Source organism: Rhincodon typus, chromosome 11 (assembly GCF_021869965.1).
Source record: "Rhincodon typus isolate 14 chromosome 11, sRhiTyp1.1, whole genome shotgun sequence".
NCBI classification, from domain to species: domain Eukaryota; kingdom Metazoa; phylum Chordata; class Chondrichthyes; order Orectolobiformes; family Rhincodontidae; genus Rhincodon; species Rhincodon typus.
The window spans coordinates 19,144,850-19,169,610 of NC_063342.1; the positions used below are offsets into that span (position 1 = coordinate 19,144,850).

The following is a 24,761-nucleotide window of genomic DNA, read 5'->3' on the forward strand; positions in this document are numbered from 1 at the left end:
TTAATGGCTATGAAATTTTGAGAACAAAAATTTCGTAAAAGAAATGCTCAATTTTCTAGAAAGTTCATCTTTTCACTTATCAAGTTAAACTGAATCCAACATGTACCTTTTTGCCATTAACTGAGAAATATTAAGTTGTTTTAATTCTTAAAATAGATTCATGACTAACAGAACTGAATTTATAATTTAGTTTCAAATTATATCTAATTACTCTTAAAATAACTGTTCCATCTTACTACAAAGCTATGCAATTTAAATATAATGACTAGTGTACTGATCAGATCGAGATAAAACAGCATTTTGCTGCCATGCACACCAATTGTCTTACACATTTAGAGACTCCCTGATATTAAAACGAAAGCTCAATGTCATGATAATATTACTAGTTAAAAACAAAGGCAATTATTCCTATTTAACAACTTTCATGCATTAAGAAAATAAACACTTTTCTTGTCGTCTCCTTTAATTTCCGCATCCTCAGACGAGGACACCAATGTAATTTCATCCAAATAAAAAAGGAAGAAGGGGCCTGCAATAGATTGTAATAAATTGGCACTAGTATTTAGCAAATTCATACTGTGCCAATGTCCAACAGAAAGGGTACAATCTATTGAACCTCATTTCAATCAGTACACCGACAGCCAGTGGGAAAGTGACTTCATCTCAATAAGCCAGGGCGCAAAAATGGAAGTAAAATAGTTCTCTCTCTGTTCCAAATTGGTCAATAACCCTTCCTTAATCCATCTGCACTTCCACCAGAACAGAGCAATTTGTTGACAGTACAATTAACTCGTTTCTCCTACTCAGTCTTGGATTCAGTCTCAGATTTGGTCCTGACTTCGAGATAAAGGCCAAAATAGATACTTATTACCTAAAATTGACTACAAATATTGATTAATCATTCAAGGCAATAAGCATGTCACATTACAGCTTTGCGCCTCATTAGAAATTAAGAAATATATGAGTATACACTTTAATGCAAGTGAAGTGCAACTAAAACAAGAATGATCACACATTAGTTCATTAAACTACACACTATTTCAATTTTTTTATTTCAAATATGGCACCAAAAATAGGATTACCTCAAACCTTAGAGCACCACATTGAAGAGCACCACTAATAAACACACTTCAAGTAGATAATTACCAATACAATGTGCAGAAACAAAAAAAAAATGTTGGATCAAGATGGCTGTTTAGCCAAAATATTGCACGCATTCCAAAAAATTAGACTATACTCCCTGACATTGCAAATTGTAAATGAGACAAACACTTCCTAATCCATGCCAAAGGGGGTTCTGTTACTTGCCAGCACTTAATGGTTCTAGTTATTGCTTACAGATGTTCAATATGACTTGTTTCATTGTTGCTGCGCTTAGTGACTGGAGGGAAGGCCACTTCAATCCATCGAGAGAATTCAGCAGTTCAATGATCTAGTGATTCTTGTCAAAGTTTTATTCACTGAATTTCTTTCCCTAGTTTTCAAAGAAGCTCAGACACAAAGCTCATTTTCCCAGATATCTTTTCAGGTCTTTTGGAAATTTGAAAGGCAAGTTTCTACAGATTCTACCACGGCCGCCCAGAAAGTCAAAATCAGCAAACAGCACCAAACTTTATCCTAGACTTGAAACTCTATGCATAACAAAGTCTTCAGATCAGCGAAAAGGTGCACTTGCTCAAAAACATCCGATAGAAGCACAGAAAATCATTTTAGCAAATAAGTCTTTTATAAAAACATGAACCATATTTGGATTTCTGCATGCAACCATCTTGTACTAATTAGCTTCAGAGTTCACAGAGCAGTTTGGAAACCTAATGTCCCAACAGGATACCCCTATGAAGTTTATTTATTACAATCAACATTTTAAATTTGCATGGAACAGATTAACTGGGATGAATTCTGAAACTAGAACGTAAACTCTGAAATTGTGGTTATTGAAGTTAAAGTAGCAGTAAAGTCACTGAAGCCCTACCAGACCGTAGCGCTGTGCTCTCATTAAACAGGGAAAACTGGACTTGCTTTAACCCGAGGGTCATTCTACCTCAGGAGAGGCTGAGGAGAGTCCTTCATGATAACCTCAGCCACTTAATGAACTCAGGCTACTGACATTACTCTGCATTACTAGTCATCCTGCCAACTGAACTAGCTGACCCCCTTTAAACCAGCATTCTTTTGAAGCAAGGAAAACAAATTGGCAAAATGAGTTCCGCAGTTTTCCTCCATTTCAAAAGGAGACATTTAATCTGGGAGTTGGCTGTCTGTAATAAGGTTGCATCCAACAATTAAAGGTTTTTCCTTTTGTGGTGATGGGCAACCAGTGAATGAAATGTTAACTCTAAATGATGAGGCACACAAATTTCCTGAATTTTAGTCGAGAAGAAAAAAATCATTCCGGTTTCTGTGGGGGTTCTACCTGAAAGGAACTGCAAAGCACATCTGTCTACAACCAGTATAGCTCCAAAATTGCTGTCTTCTATCATAGCACCTCAATCTAAGAGGCCTTCAAATCTTTTGCTCTTCTTCTCTTTGTTGTACAAAAGACTCATTGGAAAGACTTACATCTTATAAAGATGTGGTAGGGCAAGCTGAAAAACATATAGACTAACAACATTAAGTGTGGATGTCCATACACAAAAAAAAAGTAAAACCTGAGACACCAAAAGAAATCCTCAAGATATTTTTATATCACAAAGATGGTCCCTACCAAAAACCAGATATCTCTAATACAAATATGAAAATCCAATTAGGGTGACTAGATCTGGCTGTACTTATATTTATCAGTGCAAATTTTATTCTTGGCATCCAAGAATCTTGTGGAAATTTTACATTTGCAACGGCAGAGCTACATGAATTAGCAAGCATGGATAGGAAGTAGCACAAATAACTGAGGAAATTTTAGTATAAGCCCAGTATAAATCAACAACACCAATTTCCTTGGGTCTAAGCTGCTCAAATTCACTTGACTCAGAGGCAGCAAATTCCAGGAACTTGTGCGAACATAACGCTAACACAATTATCTTTTTCAATGTTGCTATGTCTTTAGACATGAGAACAGATACACTTTGGTTTTTAAATTTCTATGATGTATGCAATTTCAACAGTCAGGAAGTGCCAAAACTAAGAAAGGAAAATAACAGCAGTTTCTGAAGTTATATTTACAAAATTTAACTCCTAATTAATTCTGTTAACGAGTAGTTTTATCTTCATACACGGGATCAGCGTGTATTATATTGTAGTTCTCAATCTGAAATCTCTATTTGTTGAGTTGATTATTTTCCTTTTATCCATTTCATCAAGAGCATAAAGCAACTCGCAGTTAAACAAAACACTATGGAACCGATGTAGTTCCATAACATTCAAAAGAAACATGCACAGCTGCAACATTGTTCAAGAAGACATAGACTTTACTATCTATGTTTAGGCAGAAGATTATAGTTACCTTCTCCACCAGAAGCAGCAAAGACCGTCTCTGAAGGGCAAGGAACCCTCAAGTTGGAATCTAAATGAACGAGGACCATTATGGTTTGATTATATTCAAGGATGTACATCAAATAGAAAAGGCAATATAATTTCCTTAATTATCATGGATATGTACAATGCTATTAGCCAAGTCAAATTTTTACGTTTGAAACAGAATGCTTGCTGCCTACCATCAACACTTTGGGTTCGGATTTTCCTTTAAGTGCTTAATGGGTATTCAATGGCACTATACTATTGTTCTGTTTGGAAGTGGGGCAGTTAAAAATTAAAGCACATGAAATAAGAACTCATCTCATTTTAATAAAACACAATGCAACATCTTCCAGAACAACCCAGTAGGTCTACACATACATGTGCAGGCTAATAATGTACCAGGATCAATTCTTGGGCTGGGGCATGTACTACAATTTATTTCAGCACTGCAGGCTTAGAGAGTAGAAAATCAGTCAATGGTTTATGTTTCTAATCACTATATGCAGCAGTCCAAAGAGAGAAAAAAAAATCAACAACCGGATTGGCTTGGCTGCAATTCCCACTCCGATTCATCAGTTTGCCAGCACTCACGAGCAAAGTTCCTAATTCAACCCTTAAACAACAATGCCACTCTGGTGAAACTGGAACCCAGCAAGGAGATATGATCAGCAAAAGGAGGAATGAAATTTGACAAAATGACAAAAACTGCACATGCACTTTGTGATAAAAACATGGGAACAATTTGACAATTTTCCTTGTACTTAAATTAACAATGTTGGAAACACAAAACTCTGAAGGTCCATGTGCAAAACATGACCTGCAGAACCAGCTGTGTGTTTCCAGTGATTCATTTTTATTGAAAACACTAATCAGTTGAAAAGATTAGGATAAAACTGAGACCAAAACTTTAACAGACAAGATTTTGGTTAGTATTTCGAGCTATTACATCAAAAGCTGTTGACTAAATCAAGTCCTTTCATAAATTATTTCTTCACTGACATTGAGAAATCCAAGTAATTTAAATAGGCAAGTGAAGTTAGAATGCTCTACATCAAAACAAACAAGAAATTCCAAACTCTCATCAGCAGGACTTCCTTTGCAAAAGATTTCAGTGCCTTTTCTTCTAATTGGTATTTTTAAAACACAGAGCATTGGCAGACTGTAGGGTACCGCAGATGGTCCCTTCGACAAAGCTTCCATTCCCCCTCAGTCAATTTTAGATCCTTAGGACAATTTAGGGCACAGCATATAATAATTGTGACCACAGTGTAGTTTCTTTCAAATTAATAAGTGCATTCAAGAATGGCCACAAGCATGACTTCAGTTTAACAAGAGAAAACTTGGCCTACCACAGAAAAAGGTGAACAAAAAGAGAATGAGGGGATAACATGTAAAGTATTGGTACACTCAGTCGATAGGTTGTGGTGTGATGTACGGAGATTGAAGGTGCTGAACACAAACTATGCAGGTCATATTTCTGTTTTTGAAAATATAAAAGATTTTCAATCACCGATTTTTTGTTTTAAGATGATGATCAATCTCAGGATGGGAATATTGTTGGTACAATCGACATTTATGGCCTGAACGTAACTGCTTCTTGGCTTGCTGGGTCACTTCAGAGATAAAACATGAACCTCGCTTATCATATGTGGGCCATATTCTGAAAAGCCAACAAGCTTCCTTCTCTCAAGACCGCAAAGGAACCTGGTACATTTAAGGCAACTGACAGCAATCTGTAGCAACTTATACTGATTGGTCTTTTAATTCAAATGTTTTGAGTTCAGATTGAAGTCCATTACTCTCATTAGACCAGCAACATACCCAGAGGTTTATAAGCATCTGTAGTTTGTTGTGAGTGCTTAAGCATTCTGAACTAGTTAAGCATGTGGTTCCCCTGCACATTCTCCATGTCCAAGCAGAAACTTTATTTGTAGCTTGCACTGAAATAAAGTTAACAATCATTTTTTGAACAAATTTTTATTGAATAAGACAAGCAAAAGCACAATTGTCTCATCTGTCTTTGATGAATTTAAGTGTAGTCCTGATGATGAGATGACCTCTTTAAACAAAAGTTACCACCCTGTACTTTGGCACATTTCTAGGATTATTCTACATTTATATTTAAAATATACAAAGTTATAAATATATTTACATTACATGTATTTTAAAAAGGCAGTCAGTCCCTTTCATCTTTCATGCAAAGCACCACTTATCAATAAATGCTTCTGAGTTGAGGATATTTTATCAGAAAACAAAGATTCCAAGTGGGCTACAAAAACACAACTGATTGATTAGAAGTGTCAGTGAGATAGTTACTGTACCTTTCCTTGGGAGAAAGGGAGGTCGAGGCGGAGCAGCCTCCTCCCTGCAGGGTTCTATAGCAGACATCAGAAAACAAAGAACAGTACAGCATGATAAAGCAAAGTGACAACAAGAGTCAAAGTGATGCACAGAAATGAGCAAAAATAGCAATGACAATGTAGTGACAGTGATACAATGCTATAAGCTAACAATACACAGGAAAAAAAAGACCAACAATGCAGTAACCTGATTGGGGAGGCAGGGGGGCAAGAGAGAAATTCACAGTACAATATCTTGCGGGTGGATACTTGGGACTTCTGCAGAATTCTATAGATCAAGTTAGTGACTAAGAAAGACACATTTACTTTTTAACGACATGGGGCTCCACAAGATGCACTTTATTTGAAATCAGTTTTGGGATCACATTTCATGATTCTATTATTTACAACTCAGGATAATATATTTTAAAATCAAACCAGTATGCTCATTTTTAGCCAGGACAGGCACAATGGAATATTTCTAATTTCACAGTAGATTAAATTCCAGAATTTGAGGTTAGTGCTTCATCCATTTTTTTTCTTGGAAGTTGAAAAACAACTTTGAATATTAGGGACTTGAATTCATATTTTTTGAGATTTCCTGACCATAATGGACTATGATTCAGAGTACAGAAAATGCATTGTTATTATATGTAGCTTGATAGAGAACTGGCTGGCACAAATGAGTTGATAAAAGTAGGCACTTGTTTTCAGCAGTCTGGCACTGCTAAACCCAGTTTCAGGAGTGTTAAATCTAAACGACTGAGCAAATCTACATAGGAGTTTGTTCCGTCCCCTACATTTTTTAAAAAAATTTATTCACAGGATGAGGGAATCACAGAGGTGTGTGCACGGAAACAGACCCTTCAGCCCAACTCGTCCATGCTGACCAGATAACCTCTAAATCTCACCCCATTTGCCAGCATTTGGCCCATTTCCCTCTAAACCTTTGCTATTCATATACTCATCCAGATGCCTTTTAAATGTCCCAAGTGTACCAGCCTCCACCATTTCCTCTGGCAGCTCATTCCATTACATGTACCACCCTGTGTCAAAAAGTTGCCCCTTCTGTCCCTTTTCTTTCTTTCCCTTCTCACCTTAAACCCATGCCTTCTAGTTTTGGATTCCCCCACCCCAGGGAAAAGACTTAGCTTATTTACCCTATCTATGTCCCTCATGATTTTATAAAGGTCTACAAGGTCACCTCTCACCCTCTGACGCTCCAGAGAAAATAGCCCCAGCCTATGCCTGTAGCTCAAACCCTCCAAACCTGGCAACATCCTTGCAAATCTTTTCTGAACCCATGCTAGTTTCACAACATACTTCCTATAGCAGGGAGACCAGAATTACATGCAATACTTCAAAAGTGGCCAAACCAATGTCCTGTACAGCTGCAACATGACCTCCCACCCCCACACTCAATGCACTGACCAATAACACGGGCTAGGCCAGCATTTACTGCCCATCCCTAATTGCCCAGAGGGCAGTTAAGAATCAAGTAAATCGCTCTGGTCTGGAGTCACATGTAGGCCAGACCATGTAAGGACGACAGTTTCTTTCCCCAAGGGAAATTAGTGAACCAGATGAGTTCCTCTGACAATCAAAAATAATTTAATGGTCACGATTAGATTCTTAAATTCCAGATTTTCACTGAATTCAAATTCCACCATCTGCTGAGACGAAATTGGAACCTGGATCTCCGGAACATTACCTGGGTCTCTGGGTTAACAGTCCAGTGATAATACCTAATGGAGACCACACTCTTCACCAATACATATTTACCCTGAAAAAAGCAGGCACAGGCTGACAATAGAAAATTAACCGATTCTTAAGGATTTTTATGTTGAAGAACGCCAGAATTTCTTTTTGCTAGGACCCCAATTGGGACATTGGCTCAGAGAATTATTTACAACCAGATTACAAAAAGTATTTGAATTATCCAATAGCATATCTATACTTCAAGTCCTATTAGTGCTGGCTTGTGTGTGGTCAACAGTGACCTGCAACATCATTCACCTCATTTTTTGGGGCGTGGGGGGAAAAAAAAAGAGCTGCTAAATGACGAAGTTCTGCAGGTAACTTTTTAAAACAGGTCAGGGGAATGCAAACTGTGACAGACTAGTGTGTAGTGAGAAATTTGCCAAAATAATTTTAAGTAGCACTACAAAATCTGAATGGTAACTGGACTAGGACCATTGGACAGAAGAAAGTGAAAAATGTGACACTGTGACTATTGTTGAGACATGAGTGGCAGACCTAAGGAATAGAAGCTAAATGCTCCAATTACACACAAGTCTTTAAACATTCAGTTATAAAATTGATTAAAGGGCTTCTACAGTTAAGAAGTCATACATATTTTGACCCAACTCCTTTGGAAGTGTGACTTAAATAGACTCATTTAATTCAATGGATAATGAATAGAAGGACAAAGAAATCAGACTTATTCCATCTGATAATTATCATCTAGTATCACAGTTGCTGAAAGTTAAAATTATTAATGTACAATAAATAATTGTAGAGTAGTTAATGCCAGCTTTAGCACTGCATGGGAACTACAAAATGATAGAATTTGTGAACAGTGAAATAAAATGTTTAACTTGATTCTAATTAAAAATCAATTCAAAATTCCTTAAGGCACTAGATTACACTCCGGTGAACTATTTTTATGTTGCTTAATATGATCTATTCAGCACAAAAAAAAGGATTGCGAATTATAAGCAGTAGAATAGCTTGCAATGAAGGCAGAAAGGAGGAAGGAAAATTGAGACAAATAAAAAGCAATATCTTTGAAAGTAGGGACTGGAGGTTAAAGTTTTTACCAAGCTGAACATTAAATATTTGTCAAATACAAGCCATCACAAGATGAAGGCCAATTTTTAAAAAAAAAGCCACGAATGCAAACTAACTTCCAAGTTGGATCCTTGTTTCTAAATTGGGACTTCTCATGGACTTCCAATAAAATAACACTGCCTTTGGTAAGGTTTTAGCTGATTGGCAATGCACAATGATACTTTTGGACAGTTCTCTAGATTGTGGTAATGTTTTTTTTCCTGGTTCCAATTCTTGACAAAAGCATTGTTATGAATTACTTACTTTGACTAATTTTCACATTAGCAACACTTTAGCCTAAGTTAAGCAGATGTTTTTTGATGCCCAAATCAACAGAGACAAGTTTATTTTTACTCAACCTGGTTGGGCATTAATGACACCTCCACAGAAGGTGGGCTTTGCACCCAGACCTTATGGCCCAGAGATAGGGACACCACCATGAGCCACAAGAGACCCTGGAGATGAATATACACTGCTGAGGATCAGTCTACATCTACCAACCGAAACAGTGGTGAAGAACTACAAATTCTAAAGACAGCTCAAGCAACATCCTCAAACTGAAACTCCTTTTTTAAAAAACTCTTTGCACCAAATCCGTTCTGACTGGAGAATTAAACTGGCAACGAAACGTATTTGCAAAGAATAAAATAAACTTTTAAGTCAGCACTTGTTTGACAAGTTTAGGAAAATATTATGTTTTATACTTTCAACTGATGGGTCACTGATTAATTATGGTTTTATCCTTTTTAGACCTTCCAAAGCAACTTTTAAACTATTTTACACAATATTTTAATATTGGTTTATTATTAGTATTTAGATGTGTGCAAATCAATACACTACATACTTTTGTTCTTAGTAAACCTTGGTGTTAAGGGGACTGAAACAGCAACCAATTGGAAATCTCTCTATTTAATGTAAATACCTCAGACATCATGAGGAAATAAATTCATAAAAATAAAGACTTAAGAGCAAAATATTAGGCTGCAGTGCTACCTACTTCAGTTTTGCATATTAAATCTGTCATCACATAGTGGGTTGAAAACTAAAGTTAATGCAGACAATTGAGACGACTCTTTTCTTGAAGCATCGAAGTTCATCAGTTATGTACTTACCATCCCCATGTGCTGCAGACAGCTTTGAAGGTGGGGTGGTCATTCTCTTCAAGCTGGGAGGGCTTTCAGAAGAAGTAGAATCCACACTTTAAGTGAGGTGGGGGGGGTGGAAAGAAAAAAAAGTGTTATGTTGTAATTGTCACATCTTGAATTATAACATTTGTTTTACAGGTGTTCTGAAGACTTGTTCTAAAGCTACAACTTTCAATATTAAAAAACCTTATGTATAATCACCAGTAAATAAGTCATTCGTCTTTCAGTTTGCAATTTAAGGAACAGAGTGGAGGAGACTTGGATTATCAACTCATTTCTGCTCTTAGGGCCAGCAGAATCAAACTTTAATTTCGAGGACATTTGTTAACTTGTGGGTTAAAGCATCAATTTTGAAAATAAGTGCCTCAGAAAGATTGCATTGCTTAAAAATGTCTTCCAAATCAAATTAAATTATGAAAATAGGTCTATCTAAAACATACTTGCAAAGATACTCTTCTAATACAAGGCCTCTACAACTTCTATCTTGCTCCTTCTAATTTATGCATCAGTACCACATACTGATCTTGTTAACAAGGAGGTTGACAATTTGCTCCCAACCTTCAGCTGTCAAAGCCATCTATAATTCTCAAACTTAGCTCAATGCAGGCAAGTGCCAAGCCTTCATTCAGCACCTGTTCCTGATGAACTTCTGTTGACCGCAATTTTCAAGGAGATCAGAGACACAAATGCACACCTTATCATGGCAACAGACACCCAAAATTTCACAATAAATCAGTGTCTATAATGTCCAATTTGTTCTGTGTTGCTTTATATGAGTCAATTATCCATGTCCCCAACATAGTGGAGAACTTTCAGTCTCAAACAAAAGCTTCATTTTCTTCCAAATCCAGAACAGTCATGAGTTCTAAATCTTTTCCTTCTGTTCTTCAGAATGGATTCAAATAAACAATCAAGCTTGAACACAACTGGACACAAATGGCAAAATAAGCTGCCTGAAAAATGTTTTGATATTGACTTTCGACTGTGCCAAATAGATCAATGTACTGTTTTCACAGAAATCTTGGCAATGTATTTTCTTTGGAAAGTACAGCCTATTGTCTGTAACAGCACAGGAGCAACGTGTTTACCAACAAGCTGCATTCTGAAAAGCCTACCATCCTTCAGTATTTTCTCTAAGCTCTACCCAAGCATCAAACTAAATTCAAAAACATGAGTGCTTCTTAAGAGAATTTTGAAAACGAAGTGTTTTTTTGTTACCCATGACTTATTCAAATGCTGATTTTCTTAGTGAACAAACAAGCTGGGTGAGAGGGCAGAATGAAAATCTTAAACTCATATACTTGGTCTCTCAATACCACTCAATTTGCATTCCGTGGGCTGTATTTTAGTTCCACAGCTTCCAGTAGCCCACCAATGCATTGCACAAGTAGTGACTCTTCTTGTAAGCCAAGTAGGCAAGTGTTGTGAGACTAACAAACAAAAGCAAAACACAGCAGTGACCTGTTGGGAGAACAAGCCCACATTGTCTACAGATAGTATACAAGCTAACATTCTCACAGTCTTGACCTTATTTAATTGATTTGACAGTTTTGCACTATTAGACCAAAAAATTCAATTTTTAGTAGAGATGTGAAATACTGTCTTAGGAACATAGAAGTAGGTCAGTCAACCCCTTAAACCTGCTCGGCTACTCTAGACCATGGCTGACCACCAACCTCAATGCCATCACCCATGCCGCCCACATACCTGTTGTTGTTAATAATTGAAAATCACAACAAATGTCTTGAGCTGAAGACTGAATTTCCATAGCCTTCTGGAAGTAGAGAATATCAAAAGACTGACCACCGTCAACTTAGGATGGACAATAAATGTTGGCCAGTGATGCACACATTCCAAGAGCAGATTTTTTAAAAAATCACCTTAATCCTAAAAGCCTTTGATTCTGACATCATAAATATTGTGATGAAGGATGTGTGATTTATATACCTTTTAGTATCATTTATTTTAATTCTGGGGTTTTTTGAAGTAATGACATGAGTTTCTTTTGGGTGTCTAAAACAGGTTGATGGTTAACTTGTAAGAGTAGCTATAGTGATTTCTTTTAAAACATGATCGGGCAGTAAGTTTCAGGATGAATGGTTTTTTTATTTGCATAAGATCGTACAACCAGACAGGGTAAGCAATTGTACATTAAGGCTTCAGTTAGAAACTTCTGCACTTTTTTTTTAAGTTTAGTGGAAACAGCAATAGCTTGTAAAAAAATTTTCTGAAGAAGGTTCCCGACCCGAAATGTCAACTTTCCTGCTCTTCTGATGCTGCCTGGCCTGCTATATTCCTCCAGCTCCACGCTGTGTTATCTCTTGTTTTAAAACAAAATGTTGTTTTTCAGTTTGAGGCAGTTTTTCAGAAGTATTGGTGCTGATGGATGTGTAAAGCAGTGCTCCTGAGAAAGGGAGAAGATGGAAAATAGACAGTACATTGAAAGAAGGAGTTTATTAATAGTCCCCGGCCAAAGTGTTTGGATAAAACTCTGAAGAGCTTATTTAAAGCCAAGTGCATTTAAACTCAAGTATATGAAAACTCCAGCTACAGGCTCAGATTTTCCAGACTGGAAACAGATATCAGAGTTAAATTTAGCCTACAGAAATGTTAGAGGTGGTGGTTTTTCACCACTGCAAATACTGTATAAGAGGTGCTTTTGTGATGTGTAAAAGATAATTCTTGGGATGAATGGGATATATTACAACATGTTTAAAAAATCTTTACATTCGTATTATCGTAACTTGTCTGGTTTATTGTATTTTATCTCTGTAAAATCCCTACAGAAAGAAGCCATTCAGTCCATCAAGCCTGCACTGACCCCTCTGATGAGGAGACAGGACAGTGGAATTAAGAACATAACCAGATCAGCCATGATCTTGTTGAACAGCAGACCAGGCTTTAAGGGCCTAATGGCTTACCCAGACTCTTAATTCATCTATTCTGTCATTCCAAAGTTTGAAGTTTGTGTTGTTTGTCATAAATCTGACTACACTACAGAGAGAGATACGATCAAATGGAAAAGCAATGGCTGTGGGCATTGAGCCCATGTTCTTCTCAGTTCTGAAGAAGGCTACAGTGGCAGTATATTTGAAAAATATGTCTGCTTCAAAATTAAGAATGTTCCTATGTTGGAACTTTACTTTTCAGAGATGGGGCCTCAGTTCTGTAAATCCAAATTCTCTCCCCACCCCTCGCCATGGATGGTCTGCATCTGCCAATTTAGTCATCCTCTCAAAGAATTCGAACAAATTAGTGAGTTAAGACAGCTTGCTTCCAAATGCATTCTAACTACCACATATGGAATCTGTGCTCTTAAATCATTCCTTATGGAACTCCTTGTGTAATGACTTCAAGTAAACTTATGCATGACATTTGTTTAATCGAAGTCGCCTGCATTTTACAGCTTCATGTTTCATTCAGCGTACTGAGATAGCACGTATTATATTCCAGCTCTCCAGTACAGATCCAAAAGCTAATGGCATAGGGCAATAAACTAGAAGTATTTCCCAATCAGATGATTTAATATTGGCCAGCGATTGACCTTCAAATCAAGTGCCTAGAGTTTTATAAACATCTCAATTAAGGGCTCTTGTAATGCAGTGGTAGTGTTCTGACCAGGAGGCCCAGGTTCAAGTCTCACCTTCTCCAGAGGTGGAAAATAACATCTCTGAACGGGTTGATTAGAAAATATATAAAAGGTCTCAATTATAAAATTGTCAAGAAGAGTAATCAGTAAGCTTTGACTAGTACGAACTTGAAAATGCAAATTTATTACACATTGCAAAAACGCATGTAAAGCCCATTGCACTGGGTAGTATGAAGGGAGAGGAGTCCACCCCCTTCCAAAATACTTCCAACACATGGGTCCTGGTTTCCAGCTTAAAAAATAGCCAGATATATCAAAGTTTTAATGCGATAATTGCAGATTTTCAGAATATAGATTAGGTGGCTATAATGTAACACATGGCAAGCACAATCTCAATTGTCATGTCACAGTTACCAAGGCTCCACAGAAAGGAAAGGGGTCAATTAAGTCACACAGGTATTCAAATCTTCAACAATTCAGGTCTGAAGGCCGACCTGAAAAAATGGCACCAGACACAAGTAGCAAAGGGAAACTGCTTCCATTCTCGGCCCTCCAAAGGAGAACAGAAAACAACAAACGCACCAAGCCATATAAACCACAGAATATCATGTTTATCTAACAATTACTGTGTTCATGTGCATCCATAAATGAGCACTTTTTAATGGATGCAATGTGGAAAAAACAAACCAGCATTTAAAACAGAATAAGTTAATACGTAGTTTGCGGATCACTGGAGTTGATCACAACATGTGGCACCAATTCAGCTAAATATTAACCAAAAGCTTGGTCAAAGAGGTATATTTTAAAGATTGTTTTAAAGGAGTAAAGCAAGGTCGGAAGATGGAGATATTTATGCGGTTATTCCAAAACCTGGAGCCAAGGTAATCGCAGATAGGCCACCAATGACAGTCCCCAATTTTAATTGTTCTAACTAAAGGACAGTATAAGAAGCAGAGACCTCAGAAGTGGAGAGTGGAAGAGATTACAATTGATGGAGGAATTTGAAAAACAAACAGGGAATTTTAGAACCAAGTCTTAGCTTGATCAGGGGCTTGCTAAGCATCATATAACAGTACCTGTTAAACCTGTGATCTATACCCCCAGGTCAAGGGTAGCACGGGAACACCGTGACTTACACGTACCCCTCAAAGCTATATAACCATCTAACTCTTCCTTAATTGTCATTGGGTCTAAATCCTAGAATTCCCTTAACAGCATTATGGGTATCCCTACACCCCAAGGACTGCAGCAGTTCAAGACAACAGCTCAACACCACACCAAGTAATGACATTTTCTTCTTTCCAGGGAAAACAAAAACAGATCCATAGCGTAGAATGGGAGATACCAGCCACAGTGCTATGGAAAAGTCGAGTCTAAAGTTACAAATCTCAGCAGCGGATGACTTGAGACAAAGGCAAAGTCAGGCAATATTATGGAAATGGAAACAGGTGAATGACATGATCTTGGAGGCTCATCTTACTAAGAAATATGGCACCAAGGTTGTAAACAAACTGGTTTAACGTGACAATGCTGCCCAGGAGACGGATGGAATCAATAGCTGTGTTACGGATTTTGGAATAGGATTGAAAACAATCTTCGTAAATATTTAATTAGAGGAAACTGCTGCTCATCCAGTACTGTATGTCAGAAATTCCCTGGTAATTTAGCAAGACAGGTGGGTTGTAAGTGAGGTAGATCTGGGTATCAAAGTACGTGGAAGCTATCACGTCAAAGCTATATCGAATTGGAAGGACTCAAACATTGGCCTCCCTGTACCTGGAATATTAACCAACCTTTCCCTTTGAAATGCTACTCATCTACTTTTGTCAGTCACACCCGATGTGAATCTAACTTGCTTTGTCAGATGCTAAAAACTATCACTCGCTGTTTCACTTTTGATTTCATTAAAACTCAAAGTTGATCACAAGTAACTAACTATGCATAGTATGTAGACCAAAAGATTACAATTCTTAATCCAATTACATTCGGAATTTCTTCAGAAAATGAGGGACAATCAAACAGCAAATATTGCTACAGATAACAAGTTCTCAATTTTAAGGGTTTATTTTTGGCTGATATCGGTCATATTAACATGGTAATCAGGACAGCATCAAGGAAGAGGAAACGAAGTAGTATAGTTAATACATCAAAGAAATCCAAGCAAACATACCTGATGGATTTTCTTACAGGTCCTGAAATGAGTTTCACATAGGATTTGGGGAACCAGCCCTTCTGTCCATGAACTTCTCCAAACCACCACATATCCTGCTGTTCTAAAACTGTAATTATGTCATTTTTGTTGAAGTTGAGGTGATTATCCTTCTTTGCCCGCCAAGGATATAATGCTTGTGCTTGAAGTCCCTCAACCTTCTCCCCCTGTCAAATAATTCGGAAGAGGAAGTCTTATACAGTATTCCAGTTCTGACTGTATTTGAGCATTTACTGATCACCACAAGAATCAACAGTCCACTAATGACTGAATGACATAAGGAAAAGCAATATTTTGTTCAAGTACTTGAATGCTTTTATGTGATGGTTCAACAGATAATTTATAGAATCTTAAGATAATTAATCAGTAATCTTTCACTGACTAAGCAGAGCCCTTTCCAAGCTTCTAAGCCCTGAAAAGCCACAGGTGGGATCACCTGCTTTAAAAGAAGGGAATCTAATTAAATCCATATTTTGATCCACTGCTTAGTTTCATGGACTACTTTTGTCACAATCTCATGAAGCCTGATGGGGTACACTCAAGTATTAATTTGGTTCACAAAACTCAAATCAGGTTTTACCAAATAATTATGAACCAAAAACAATTAAACTCTCTAATTCATCAAAATTAACATATGAAATTGTATTTAAAACTTTTTTTTTTAGTAATTCCATAAATGGTTAAGTGTATAAAATTCAATACAACACCGTGATCTATGCAAAACCTAACAGAGAAACATGAAATGCTTATTGTGATGGAGGGGAAAAAGAAGTGTATTATTTCAAACTAGCCTAAGATAAAAATAACAGTTTGAAGTTCTTAAGCGGTTTTCAATTTTCTCCTAATTTCTGTTCAGTTCTTGCAGGGATACAGTTCAATGGTCATGTTTCCCTCCATTATCTTGTTCAAATTTATACACTGCTTGCCAGTTGAGTGATGTTTGACAATCCAATTGTCACTGCATCACAAACAATCTTTTCATCTGATACCTAAAACGCACACCACTCAAAAGGGTCAGCGGTGGGAAACATAACTCATCATAACTTTAGATTGAGTGGGGTGACAATCATTGTAAACTACATAAACCAGACATAGGCTTAGGATTTTCCACATGACTGTTTCCATGCTGTATATCTCTATGACTCAAATAGTCACTCAAATGTATACGGATGAACTGCTCAGTTTTCAGGAATCACCAAGATTGGGCTGGCAGAGGTTCCATGGAAGTGTTACAGCAAATATTTGGATGAATTTTCATGCTTAGTCGAGTAATACAGGACAACTTAAACAGTAAAGTGTTTGAAACCCAAGATCCAGCACTAACCCACTCCAGACAAGGTACAAGACAGATGGGTATAAAATAGTTGCCTCCATATTTTCAATGTAAAGGTTTTAAAATGCTCATCCTGCATTAAATAAACACCTTCATACAGCCAACCCTTTTCAGTCTGAGCAAGAAATCCCATTTAGTATTTTTTTTGCTGTGAACCCATTATACCAAGAGTTGGGCTGAGTGTCCAAAGTAATTTCAGTGACCTACAGCCATTAAAGAGACTTCTTTCTCAGCCTTGACTGAATTTGAGTCCACAACACAGAGGTACTTCAAGTGTTGTCACACACTAATATTGAATCCTATCACTTTTACATCTAACAATATTTCACACCTAAACTATGGTAAGGCAATGTGCTCTTTCGTATTCACTACTTACCTGGCCCAATACAGGTGATGGAGATGATCCAGACACAGTAGCTGGGGTAAAGGCTGATCTCTGCCGAGGTTGCCCTGTGCTAGGAACAGTTAGTGACGGCTGTGTTGCCCAGGCATCCCAATTATCACTCTCTGGCTTCTCACTGCCTGTTGTGGGCCATCTAAGTGAAAACAAAGGACAAAGGTTGAAAAGCTGCTTTATTATACAATATTTTTTTAACAAAAATAAATTAATACCAAAATGGCCTTATTCAAACTTCGATTTAGAAGAGGACATCGTTCCACTGACCAAAGCATCCATGCAAGACTACTCACTGCACCACTGGCACTGCCCAAACCACCAAATCTCACTTTGGTCTCTACTCCTGCTCCAGTGCACACATTCTTCACAATGTGCCTGGTTTTCAAATGACTGTTAATGCGGTCACTCATCATTATCCATGCAGACCCCACAATGAGTAGAGACATGCGTGGTCTTGGCACCAAGTAAATCCCATTCCTCAGTGATTTCCCATCTCCAATCTCCATTTCCACTTGACCTTACCACCTCTTTATTGCTCATTCAGCCATGTCTTAACCTTCTTCATGTAAACACTCCTACCAATAATTGCAGTAGCCCCCCTGACATTACCATCCCAACTGGTCCTTTTTTGACATTGTTCAAACCAGTGACTTGGTAATACAGAACTGGAGAATTACTGATAAAAATGCTGCGCAAGCTTTTGTACAGATGCAAGAATACCAAATATCAAAAGTTAGGTGCTGACTGGTTGGCAAATAGACACTGTTTAGCTGCAGCTTTGTCATTGAAAATATATGAGTGCTAAAGCTTCTGTTCAATTGATAAAGGTACAATGTCCGGACATATCTCCTTTTAACTCGTTGGCTTTTTCTGTGTAATATAAATTGTTGTCCTCTTGAAATGTAGTATCCTTTCATTTGTCCTAATGAGAGCAAAAGCTGTGATAGCATTTTCAGCAATATCTCCTAGTACACATTCTGACAATTCTGTTATGGCCAAAGTATAGCAAAACTAAAATATTCAAGACAAGTTTATTTTAATAACACAGAGCCAAGGATTTCAAATTCTTACATGAAGTGTAATGTTTGTACCCTGAGTTGGTCAAGCTTTGACAGTATTGTACCTACCACATGATTCATTGGCATTTAACTATCTTCTGCAATTAAGCTTATACTGGTTTCAATTTTGAACTTGTATCATTGTACTGAAGGTAATAAAGCTATTTATTTGAAGGGACTTTCTAAACATAGTTGTGGTTTAGAATGATGCAAGATTGACTGTGCAGCTTTAACTACAGCATAATAGAATATTGCTATTATAAATTGAAGCAAATAATTTAAAATAAATAAAATACCATAATTAAAATCATTAACATATCAGTTTAAAGTGCAAATTTGTCTTTAAAAGCATGCACTTATCCATGCATATCAAAGTCAATGAATAACTGTCACAGTCTTAAGGCAATAGAAATACTGTACTTTTCCAAAATGACCAGGAGCTGGAAAAGAACCTCAAATCTAAAGACCACCCAAACTCAAAAGTAATTAGATGTTGACAACTTAGGGCTTAATTAGATCACTTTCCCCAAGAGTAACTGAGCAGTGACCATGAAGGAAAAGACCTGGTTAAAGTGAGGAGGTATTCTGGATCTCACACTAATCATCAGTCACACATTAAGCCTTCTTTAACTATCCAAGTTAACAATGGGCTGTGTGTTACTCTGAAACCATACCCCAGCAAGACTTTGAAGATATCACAATCCTGACAGTGTAACAAAATAAATCTTAATGCTAGAAAACATAGTGCAAAGGCTGCAGTAATATTTTTAGCTTTTCAAAAGCTTATGTGCCAACGAAAGTGCCTTTTGACGTCAAATGATTGCTTAATTTGCACTTAACCATCTGTGTACATTCATTCAAGGAAAAATATGCTTGTTATATACCAAGATGTTGCAGCCCTAATTAAATAATAGCAGTTACATTTGAGGAAGCTGACAACTGCACACTTGTACCTACGTTGAGCTAAAATCTGCCCAATTGGAGGACACTGCGGGCTCTGTTGTTGGTTGCACAACACTTGCAGCCACTGTATGAGGTGCAATCTTTGCAGTAAGCTTCGCTCCCGATTGCAAATTCGGCGGCACTTCATTCTCTGGAATCTTCTCTGCATAGTTAGCAGGAAACCATCCAGTTTTCCCTTTGAGTTCACCTCCAAGCCATCCCGGTTCTCCAGTCTGACTTTCATCCACCTGTCAAAAACAATTTTGCAGCATTGAAGTGAGGTGCAATTTCCAAGGCCCAAAACATGAAGTGTGTCAAAACGAGCAGGCTAGAGTTGGGCCTAAAATGTCCTCATAGCTTTATCCAAGATTAGAATTTAGTCTACTGCAGTTAATTTGGAAAAACTGTTTATGCTTTTGAGTGGACATTAAGTATTTTAATGGAACTCTGCCTGACACTTCACAAATATGCATAGATCATAAGACTAATTGACTCAAATGCATTCAATATTTTGCTCCCCAGGTACCAAAGTGGCAGCATGCCTTAATTTGGTAAAATCATCCCATCGGGAACCAACGCTAGTGAGACAGTGTGCAGCTGCTGGCTAAACCTCAGCTACTACATTTGAATTACAATTTAACATCTCGGAAATTTTTTTTAAGGATCCTCATTTTCTTGTAATAAGTTATTTTTTATTTCCAAATAGGGATAATGCACAACTGTTCAAAGCATTGGTAATTGGGTGACTTAGACGTTGGGGGGGCGGGGTGGTGGAGTATGCGCGCGCGCGCAGGGGCAGGGGGGAGTATGCGCGCGCGCGGGGGGAGAGACAGGGGGAATTCTCAGACTTTGAGAAATGCTAGCAGGTGAGATGACAGATAGACATCACAAACATACATCACTGACATGAAAATGCACCATTCCCATCTCATCACCACCACATTTAGTTTTTTGAACACAGTCAATATGCCTTCATTTGGGAGATAAAATTCCCAGTTATTAAAACGACTAACCCCAAAATTAACTCTGCACAATTTATTTGTTTCTAAGTATTAATTTGCTAGAAGCACCTGCTCATTCCTATTTGAAATTTTCCCTAATTGCCATTTTCTGTTAGTTTTGGCATTTTTAAATGTGGTAGAAGAAATTAAAGAGATGGTAGCTACTTTCCACATTAGAAAGTTAGCAGTTCACAATCATGGCATTTCCACTACAAGGGCAACCTGTCAAGGCTCTAAGAATTACCCTTCATGTTAAACGCATGGCAATTTTGTTGCAGATTCGTCTGCTTGGAACTAAAATCAAACTTAGGTCAAGACAAATAAATAATTGCAAGAGAATTTCATCCTTTGCCTCGGGGACACAAATAAAGTGTGACTGTATAACAGTCATCACTCAGCTAAACATTACAACCAATTTAGAGAGTTACACTTCAAATTTGAATCCCGGGTATATGTCTTTAGTTGTTTTGTAGTATAGAATATGAGTACATTACCGAACAAAGACATGTTGTTGAAGCTTTTTGTCTTCTACTCATCCAGGACATTTTGCAAGAAACACCAAGGTAAATGGAAAATGTTTAGCTGTACAGAATGGACAGCAAGTATGCGGTCAAGCAGTGTTAAAATTTTAAACTAGGCGTGGTTTCTTATGAGTCAACAAACTGCCTGAGAAATTAACCAGAGAATGGCAATCTGTCACCTATTTTGTTGAGTTAGCTTATTGAGAACCTATATCACAGTGTGCTTTTTTTTCTTACTGCAAAGAACAAGGCCCTGTATATTTATATATGTAACTTCCAACCAAAAACTTGTGACCTAAAGAAGAGATGGTGACCGGAAGGAGCACAGAGCATACAGCAAATCACTGATAGTCGGGGCGATTGGACAGCATTTGCTAAATAATGCTGACCATGCAAAGAACTGACAACTATTTTAGGGTTGTCTGGCTGGCTCACAGTGTGGCACACTTGTACATGCTGGAAGCTGCATATTGATACTTAGGCCGACTTAGGCTACTGTCCTTCCAGCTGCAATATTTCTACCCAGCAAGTATGCTGTCCTGGGTAGAAATATTGCCGCTGGAAGATCCAGCAGTTAGATGACTAACAGTTAATTGCCAAGCTTTGTTTAAAATGTTAGACCAGTTAGGTGGGCTCTGGATTAATCAAGGCATTGCTCTGAGAAATGTGAACTCGGAAATGGCTGTCGCCTACTTTGTTGAATTGTAGGAGGAGCCTTATGCATACATGTTTTCACTGTCTGCAAAGGACAGTAGCCCAAGTATCAATACGCAGCTTCCAGCATGTACAAGTGTGCCACACTGTGAGCCAGCCAGACAACCCTAAAATAGTTGTCAGTTCTTTGCATGGTCAGCATTATTTAGCAAATGCTGTCCAATCGCCCCGACTATCAGTGATTTGCTGTATGCTCTGTGCTCCTTCCGGTCACCATCTCTTCTTTAGGTCACAAGTTTTTGGTTGGAAGTTACATATATAAATATACAGGGCCTTGTTCTTTGCAGTAAGAAAAAAAAGCACACTGTGATATAGGTTCTCAATAAGCTAACTCAACAAAATAGGTGACAGATTGCCATTCTCTGGTTAATTTCTCAGGCAGTTTGTTGACTCATAAGAAACCACGCCTGGTTTAAAATTTTAACACTGCTTGACAGTCAACTGTGAGTCATCACTTATCTTACACCTTGAAGGTCCCACCTTCTCAACTTCTCCCCTCACTTTAGGTATGATGACCCTCAAGTTAAATCACCAGCAGTCATCTCCTTCTAATGAGAAGAGTGCAGCCCTATGGTGCTGTGGGACTATGGTGACTTGACCTTTTACTTGGTAAATCTCCAATGGCAACACATCCAATTAAGAAACTACTCACTAAAACAAAAAACAAACAAACAAACAACAAATCTCTTAACATACAGTACAAAATGTTATTCCTGCCTTACATTGGCATTCCTCACAAATTGTCCTGTTATGTACATTATGAAAAGCTTGGTTAAAACCTCTTTTTCAAAAACGTACACCTTGGAAACAACCCAGTATATCTGCCCAGATGTAAGTATTGTTACACAATATCAGCATTCAGATCAGTCTGAACGTATCATTGTGCCAGTAATCAATAATTCACATGAACAGTAAGCACCAACAGCTGAGTACAACAAGTACAATATTCATCATAAGGGCATGGATTTCAAGTTTGACCGAAAATTTGTTTGGAAATTCCAAATTCAAACCCAGAAGAAATAAAAATCTCAAACTTTAAAACATATTTTGATGTAGCCATGATAAACAAGGGCCCATCACATTATTTCACGAGTCCTAGTGCAGAGAAAACTATGCAAGTTGTTCGTTAGCTCGCCGAGCCGGTTGTTCTGTGGTCTGCACACGTTTCGTTACTCTGCTAGGCAACATCAGTGTGACCTCTAATCGAAGCTTTGGTGTTCTGCTTCCTTCTGGATTTACATGATCCTCTGGTGTGATGGTCTTGTCACTTCCGGTACTGTTGTTTTAGCAGCATTACGTATACGGTGTCCATTTCCATGTGTTGGTTAACGGAGTCCCATGTTGAGAACCAGGCTTCCAGAAATTCCCTTGTATGTCTGGTGTTCGCTTGTCCCAGTATGGTCACTTTGTCCCAGTTGAACTGACGGCCCTCATTGTCTGTGTGTGTTGAGACAAGTGGATATTGGTCGTGTCTTTTTACTGCCAGCTGGTGTTTGTGTATCCTGGTCGTCAGCTTCCTCCCTGTTTGTCCAACGTAATGCTTATTGCACTCGCTGCATGGGATTCTGTATATCACATTGGTCTTGCTTGCTGTCAGTATGGGGTCTTTAGTCTTTGATAACATTTGGCACAGTGTTGCTTTAGGTTTGTGTGCAATCATGATCTTATGTGGTCTTAGGAGTCTGGTAGTCATTTCTGAAATAATTTTTGATGCAGGATAGTGTTGCTCGTGTCTTCTGTTGTACCGTGTCCTCGGACTGTCATTTTGTTTTATAGGCATCTGCTGACGAAGCTTCTTGGGTATCCACTGTCCGTCCAAACTTGGTGTAGGTGTTCCTCTTCCATTCTCCAGGTGTTGCAGTGTGATGCGGCTCGTTTAAATAATGTCTTGATGCAGCTCTGTTAATGTATAGTGGGATGGCTGCTGTTGAAGTTAAGGATTTGGTCCGTGTGTGTGGCCTTCCTGTATGCTTGAGTCTGGAATTCGCCGTTAGTCAGTCTCTCTATCATTATATTTAAAAACAAGAGCTGTTTGTACTTTTTCTTCCTCTCCAGTGAAATTTACGTTTGCGAAGAAGTTGGTGGGTTTCTTCTACTTTTGTGCATTTAATTATTAAAAATGTGTTATCCATGCATCTTACCCATAGTTTCGGTTGAATTATAGGAACGATTGTAGAAATGACTACCAGACTCCTAAAGACTGCATAAGATCATGATTGCATACAATACTGAAGCAACACTGTGCCAAATATTATCAAAGATAAAGACCCCATACCGACAAGATATGGGGTCAAACAAGACCAACATGATATACAGAATCCCATGCAGCAAGTGCAATAAACATTACGTTGGACAAACTGGAGGAAACTGACAAACAGGATACACGAGCACTAACTGTCAGTAAAAAGACATGACCAATATTCACTTGTTTCAATACACAGAGACAATGAGGGCCATCAGTTTGACTGATGAACACCAGGCATGCAAGGGAATTTCTGGAAGCCTGGTTCTCAACACATTAACAAACACATAGAAGTAGACCCCATATACAGACTGCTGCTAAAACAACAGAACCAGAAGCGACAAGACCATCACACCAGAGAATCATATAAATTTGGAAGGAAGCAGGACACTAACACTTCGATTAGAGGTCGCACTAATGATGTTGCCGAAACGGGTAACGAAACATCTGCACACCACAGAACAACTAGCTTGGCGAGCTAATGAACAACTGCATCCACAACCCAAGCTACAAATTTTCGCTAAGACCTTAAAAAACTATGCAAGTACACGAAACAATTCACCTGCCCCCACCCCCCAAATAATGCTGCAACCAACTTACCCATTCCCCTTTAACCTCCAACATGAAAGCAAAAGATCAAAAGTTACAAAATCTCATTAGCATTTCAAAGAAAGACAGGATTTCAAAATGCTTTTTTGAACAGTTAGAACTGGGTATTGGGAGATGTACAGACCCACAGATCCATTACAGGACAGGAATACTATTAACATCTGACCCATGTGGTTGTTTTGCCATTTGGTGGTAAAACATAGCCCAGGAGAAATTCAAAAATTAAAACTGATTGCAGACAGTGGTACAATTGGTGTCACATGAAATTTAGAAGGTGGTAAGCAGCACAGAAATAGTGATTACAAAGGATGATGTCAAATGAAATTGATAAGACAAGTTAAAATTAATGCGGAAGGCAAATTTAAAACTAAAGGAAGTTC

General features: G+C 38.0%; 1 protein-coding gene across 6 annotated transcripts in view; it reads right to left on the reverse strand.

Moving 5' to 3' along the window:
* itsn1 (intersectin 1 (SH3 domain protein)) overlaps nt 1–24,761 on the reverse strand; it is a 173,715-nt gene that overhangs the window by 11,979 nt on the left and 136,975 nt on the right. For 5 of the 6 annotated variants that reach the window (XM_048603054.1, XM_048603052.1, XM_048603050.1 and 2 more), the window contains 6 exons: nt 19,310–19,542; nt 17,274–17,433; nt 15,526–15,731; nt 9,734–9,819; nt 5,775–5,828; nt 3,440–3,499 (listed from right to left, as the gene is read on the reverse strand). In XM_048603054.1, coding sequence (XP_048459011.1) covers nt 3,440–3,499; nt 5,775–5,828; nt 9,734–9,819; nt 15,526–15,731; nt 17,274–17,433; nt 19,310–19,542 — 799 coding nt within the window. The remainder of the gene's footprint in view (nt 1–3,439; nt 3,500–5,774; nt 5,829–9,733; nt 9,820–15,525; nt 15,732–17,273; nt 17,434–19,309; nt 19,543–24,761) is intronic. The other variant, XM_048603053.1, reaches the window with a different exon arrangement.